At 59.6% G+C, this 6,351-nt stretch overlaps 1 protein-coding gene across 1 annotated transcript in view; it reads right to left on the bottom strand.

Annotated features, from left to right (window-relative positions):
* Nucleotides 1-520: 520 nt before the first annotated feature.
* The window catches only part of LOC103249381 (ras-related protein Rab-1B), a 7,647-nt gene continuing 1,816 nt past the window's right edge, over nucleotides 521-6,351 (bottom strand). The window contains exons 3-7 of the mRNA XM_008048009.1: nucleotides 5,698-5,770; nucleotides 5,350-5,445; nucleotides 5,151-5,246; nucleotides 2,003-2,134; nucleotides 521-1,912 (exon numbers count right to left, since the gene is read on the bottom strand). Coding sequence (XP_008046200.1) covers nucleotides 1,718-1,912; nucleotides 2,003-2,134; nucleotides 5,151-5,246; nucleotides 5,350-5,445; nucleotides 5,698-5,770 — 592 coding nt within the window. The 3' untranslated portion in view covers nucleotides 521-1,717. The remainder of the gene's footprint in view (nucleotides 1,913-2,002; nucleotides 2,135-5,150; nucleotides 5,247-5,349; nucleotides 5,446-5,697; nucleotides 5,771-6,351) is intronic.

Consider the following 6,351-nt stretch of genomic DNA (forward strand, 5'->3'; position numbering starts at 1 on the left):
TGGGGCGGGCACACACGCCCACCCTACGCCGTCTCACTCGCGGGGAGCCCGAGCCCAGAGGCCCGAAGCGCCCTCGCACTTGCGACTGTCGGGGGGAGGGGGCAGAGACGCCTGGCGGGGAGCCAGACAGCAGCCGGGGGAAGGGGCGGATGAGGGGCCGCGCGGGCCAGGCGCGAGGGGACCTGGGGCACGTCTTGCGGCGCCCCGGGGTCCCGACTCAGGCGGCTGCCCACCCCACAGCTTGGCCGCGCGCCTGTGTGGGTGTCGGCGGCTGCTCACCAGGTACTCGCTGATGGCCGTCCGTCTCGCTCCCTGACAGAACAGTGCTGGGCCCTTGGGGACAGGCCACAGAAGCACTGGCAGGCAGCTCTCCCGGCCCCAGTAAATGGGTCAAGGGCTTTCGCCCTCAACCCCAGGACACGGAACCCAAGCCAGGACCCCCGTGCATCCCACCCAGCCCAGGCTCCAGTTCCATTCCAAGGCCGGGCTCAGATCACAGACCACACGCAGCCACCACAACTTCCTTGCAAAAACCCTCGGCTCACCCGAGGGCCAGTGGAAATTTATTATTATTTTTTGTCCTTTTCCATCTTTCCCCAAGTGGCTTTTCCTTGCAAAATGCCTGACATGACACCAGAGGGGAACCTGGGAGTGGGGGGCAGCCCAAGGGGCAGCCTGGGGACTTAAATACAAGCTGGAGGGCGGGGCAGGGGTGGGACAGGCAAGAGACAGCACAAGGGACATGGCTTCTTAGGTAGAGACCAAAGACTTGTCTTCCTGCAGGAAGCAGCTGTGCCAGAGGCAGGGGGCTGGGATCCTGGGTGGGGAGGAGCAACAGGGGACGGGGGTCTGCCTTCTCAGGCCAGGGGATGAAGGGGATAAGCCAGGTGTGCTGCCTCAGGGAAAGCAGGAGCTGGCAGAGACAGGGTTAAGGCTGGTGCCCGGCCTCTGGCACGGTGGGCCTTCCGCCTCCGCCTGCCATGGGGACAAAGGGGCGCGGTGGGCAGGCAGCGCATGGGCCTGGCTCTGGCAGGGCAGGGGCGGCAGGAGCAGGCTCCCTCTGGGCTCGAGACACAGGCCGAGCACGGCTGCCCGCCTACCTGCCCTCGAGGTGCTCAGACCCCACCACAGCTGGACGGCTCGAGCTGGGAGTGTGGGAGGGGCCGGAAGGGAGGCAGCCAGGGGAGGAAAGGGTGGGCTGCTGGGCCCCGGTGGCCCCCATGCCCGTCCTGAGATCCAGCCCAGGGTTCTCCCAGGTCCTGGATCCCCTGGCCACACTCCTGGCTCCAGGTGCTGGCTGCAGCCAGGGCAGCAGAGGCCAGAGAGACCCTCAGTTCTAGGGATGGGGGAGAGAGGAAAAAGGGAAGGGAGAGAAACCCAGTGCAGCATCCAGGGGGTGGAGGGGAAGGGAGAGACAGAAGAGCCCTCATCCCAAAGAAAGGTGTGTGGTGGGCATCTTTTAACGTTACCTAGAGGCAGCAGCGAGCAAACCCCCGCCCCCGCCCTAGCCGCAGGTCCTCGGTGGCCTCCCTTGGGGTCCCTGACAGAACCGGGGCTCAGGGCAGCAGGCAGATGGCCAGAGGGAGATGGGGAGCCCAGGACACCCCAAAGCCACAGACTCAAATGCCCCAGGAGAGGGAGAGGGCAGACCCTCCGGCCCCCTCCAGGGGCGTCATCTGGAGAAGGCGCCCCCTCCTGTCCCACTCCACTGCCCCTCCTAACAACAGCCACCACCAGCCGGCTTCACAGGGGTGCTGTCGATCTTGAGGTTGGGCCGCTCGCCCCCCGAGGCGGCCCCCGGCCCCATCCGCTTTTTGATCTCAGCAGCCATAGTCATGAACGCCTGCTCGACATTGGTGGCGTTCTTGGCACTCGTCTCCAGGAAGGGGATGCCCAGAGAGTCTGCAAACTCCTGGCAAGGGGAGAGGAGAGAAGGAGGGGAGAGAAGGGTGAGGGCAGCGGGCCCCGCCCACCCTGGGCAGCCTGGCCCAGGCCCACTCACCTTGGCCGTGGTGTTGTCCACCACCTTCTTGGTGGTGAGGTCGCTCTTGTTGCCCACCAGGAGTTTGTTGACGTTCTCGCTGGCATAGCGGTCGATCTCCTGCAGCCACTGCTTCACGTTGGCGTAGGACTCCTAGGAGTGCCAGGGCAAAGGGATTTTGCACCCTACTCTCTCCTCTGCCCCAAGCCTGGAGAACAAGGGCTTCTCTGAGGGGAAGGGGCTACCCTGCATCCCGAGAAGGCAGAAGCTCTGGGCTCCGGGTCCAGACTAAGTCCTCTGCTCCAGGCTAAGCTTTCCTGCCTGACCTTTCTGGGCCGGGATCCCGAAAGCCAAGCCCACTACAGTCCCAGCTGCCTGCCGGCAGCCCCAACACCTCAACAGCTGCCCAGGCCCAGCTCTGCGTCCAGCAGCTGGTTCTACTTGTAACCACAAATGGGAGCAAACAGCATCAGAGAGGAGACCAGGAAGGAGAGTGACAGGGTCACAAGAATCCCAAAGCTCCCACAGGGGCCTTCACATCCCTCTAAGGTTTGAAGCCATGGAGTGCAGGGGAGGTGGCAGGTCCCGGCCTTGAGAAGCACGGGTATGGTGGCATCCCAGGAATACCCTAACATCTGCCCTACTTCTGGCAGCAACAGCCTGACAGTCACTCAGCCTCAGACTCTCCCAGCAGTCTATGTCCCATACACACAAAGGACAGGACTTCTAGCAAAGTGCTCAGGACACAGTCACTTCCGTCTTGGGAGCTGGAGGCCTGGTGATCTCACACTGGCTCCAACTTACACCTCTTGTCACGTCCCAGGATGGGCTCTCTGCTGGGCACTGGGAACGCAGAGGGAAATGATACCCGGGCCTGCCTGCAGGCATTCAGGGGACAACAGAGGTACAGAACAGGACATACCCAATGGCAAGACAGGACAGAAGGCCGGGTCTGGGAGTTCCAGGATCGCTTCTGCCTGAGGGGCCCAAAGCTGACCTAAGCCTGCAGGTCGGAACGGGCCTCGTATACGTGGGGGCCAGCCGAGGAGAGCACGTGCCAAGTCACAGAGTGGGAAGGGCACAGTGTCTCTGAGGGGTGAGACGTGGAATGTGCTGGAATGAGACCCTTGGCGGGGACGGAGAGGGAGGAGTAGGCCAGACACCGAGACTCTTAGTCTGGTTGAGTCCTGGACAACCAGGAGCCAGTGGATGTTTCCTCGGGCAGGGAGCAGCAAGATCACACCAGGGTTCTGGAAAGAATCCTGGCAGGAGGGCAGAGGTCAGATCAGACCAGCAAGATGGAGACAGCTGAGCTATGGCTGGAATGATCCAGGGAATGGAAGATATGCAAAGCCAGGGAAGTGCAGAGTTAGAGTCAGACCAGCCTGGGTTAAGCTCCAGCTCAGCCATTTCCTGTGCGACCGTAGGTATGTCACCTGACTTCCCTGAGCCTCAGTTTCCTCATTTCTACAACACAGTACCTCCCAGCAGGGCTGTTGTGAGAGGGAGAGAATGAATGGCTGTCTCATAACAAGTGCTTAATTAGCAAGAGCTGCTATTATCCTCATCACTGCTATTATTACGAGGGGACAGATTGGAGGAAGATGACGAGCAGGATGGAGGGGCCTTGAGACTGACTAGATGGGGGAGGGAGCAGTTTTCTGGTCAGGCTGACAGGGATTCTGTTACAAAGACGCGGATTCAAGTGCTGGTTTGGGGAGGAGCAGGGAGGCCAGGCTGGACATCTGGGCTCTGCAGATGGTCTGGGGCTCAGGTGAGGCTCCCTGAGGGCAGGCAACGATGTACTCAGAGGCCAAGGACCCCGGTTCCAACATTAGCTTTGCCTTTCCTGACTGTGAGACGGGGCGAAGTACTTCACACCTCTCTCAGCGAGTTTCCTCATCGGGAAACACAGACCCACCGTTTAGTTCACTGGGAAGATCATGAAGGTTGGTATTTAATACAGACACAAAGTGCCAGTACAGACAGGGACAGAGGAGGAAAGCCACGGCGACGGCTGTTTAGGTGTGGGAATCGGAACAGAAGGCAGAGGCCAAGAGAGGGGCCGGGCCTGTGCAGGGGAGCAGAGAGGAGAGCAAGGGGCAGTCTGGGAGCACGAGGACGGGGTTGTGGGGCAGCACGGGCTGGACCAGTAAACGCACAGCGAGGAGACAGAACCAAACGCCACAGAGGTGCTGGAGCTGGGAACAGGCAACGTTTCAAGGCAAGAGAGGAGCATGGAGTTAAAAGCCACGAGAGGTCAATCAGGGTGGAGCTGAATGAGGTCACTGGATCTGGCAGTCAGGAGGGCCTTGGTGACCTCTGTCTGGGTGGTACACAGCTCACCCACAGCTTGTTGCTCAGAGCTGGGTAGGTGGGGGTGGGGGGCGGGGATCATGAGTCCCTGGTGAGCCAAAGAGCCCAGCTGTCCCTGAGACAGGGACTCGCCTGCCCAGGCTGATGTAAGCTTCTGTATGTCCCCAGAGCCCGGCCCCCACTAAGCAACATAGTTTGTTAAAAAAAACCAAGCTGACAGAATCAGCAGACAGGCTTTCTGCCTCTGACACTGGGATAGCTGGAGGACCCTCACAAGCCACCTTACCATCCTGAACCCAACTCCTCATCTGTAAGATGGGAACATAACACGGACCTCTTACGAGCATCAAAGGGTGATCTGAAGGCTGTGACAGGCTTTGTAAACCGTGAGGTTCTATAAGCTGGCTGTTGCCACCACCACGGCTGCCAGTGACATGTGACGAGGGCTGCCACAGGAGACACAGGGCTCCTGGACCTGCTCATACTGGGCCCAGAGTGCAGGGTTCCCTCATTTCCTTGTGTAAGGCCCCCTAATCGTTCCCCTCACCCCAGCGTCTTCACACAGGAAGCCGCGGGCCCGCACAGCGGCCAAGCAGCTGACTAAACCCCCACATCGCGCAGGTGCCCAGAAGGTCTACAATAAGGCAGCAAGTTTGGCAGTGAGGGGGTGTGAGGCCTGCTCCTGCCAAGACCTGCAGGAGGGCCTTGGGAAGATCCGCTTCCATGCCTGTTTCCCTCCTTGGGAAATCAAGTCCAGTCTCCTTTCCATCAAAACGGAGAGGAGTGAAAAAAAGCAAGAGCCAAAGCTGCCAGGCTGAGGCGTCACAGCAGAGGACAGCTAGTCCAGGAGTACCTGGTCGGTGACGTCGTACACCACGATGATGCCATGAGCCCCCCGGTAGTAGCTGGAGGTGATGGTCCGGAACCGCTCCTGACCAGCCGTGTCCCACTACGAGACAGTACGCAGGTCAGCCCTGGCTCCACACGCCCACGGCCCTTTCCCTCTGAGGCAGGTGCCTTTGCACCGGGGGTTTGGGAAGAGTGACACTCACGATCTGTAGTTTGATGGTTTTGCCATCTAACTCGATGGTTCGGATCTTGAAGTCCACCCCGATGGTGCTGATGTAGCTCTCGGTGTATGTGTCATCCTGGAAAGTCAGAGACCAGGGAAATGGTCTGAGTGAATGAGCCGAGGTCCATCTGGAAAGCCCTCCTCCAGCTCCCGGCCCCAGTCTGGCTCCTGTCAAGCCCCAGTTCTCGGCACCCCAACTTGTCAGCCCTGGGCCTTTGTTCAGATGTGTCGCTGGCAGGTCCTGCAACTACTGTGCTCTGGGTGGCCCTTCTCCCCCCAGCCGCCAGCTAGGACCCCATAGGCATGGTACAAGAGGTTTCTTACTCACAGCAAACCGCAGGAGTAGGCAAGACTTGCCCACGCCCGAGTCGCCAATCAAAAGCAGCTTAAACAGGTAGTCACTGGAGAGAGAGGATGGGAAAGAGTGAAGGACGGCAGGGAGCCCACTACCATCTCATCCTGGAGTCAAAATTACAGCATCCCCACACACACACACCACGAGGCATCCCCCGGCTTAGAGTACTGTAGCGCTCACCATCTCCTCCCACCAGTCCATTACATGGCTAGCCCAAATGGCTCTCAGCTTCCTGAGTCTGGATTCCCATTTTATGGAGAAAGAAACCGAGGCACAGAGAGGAACATGACCTGCCAAGGCGACAGAGCTGGGTATCCCATCCTAACTCCTGGCATACTTCATGGTTCTGTCCAGTAAAGGCTATTTAGGGAAGCCCCCCCACCAGCCCTGCAATGTACCTGACTTGGCAAAGGAGGCCCCAGAGGTGGAAGCCAGGGCCCAGATTGGAACCTATTAAGTGAAAAAGCTACGGAAAGAGCCCGATATGGCTGGGTGCCATGGTGCACGCCTGTAGTACCAGGTAGTCCCAGCTACTCGGAAGATGAGGTGGGAGGATCGCTAAAGGCCGGGAGTTTGTGACCAGCCTGGGTAACACAGCAAGGCCTCTTTAAAAAAAAAAAAAAAAAA

The sequence above is a fragment of the Carlito syrichta genome, unplaced genomic scaffold (genome assembly GCF_000164805.1).
Source record: "Carlito syrichta isolate Samal-C Ts95f unplaced genomic scaffold, Tarsius_syrichta-2.0.1 Scaffold120461, whole genome shotgun sequence".
Classification (NCBI taxonomy): domain Eukaryota; kingdom Metazoa; phylum Chordata; class Mammalia; order Primates; family Tarsiidae; genus Carlito; species Carlito syrichta.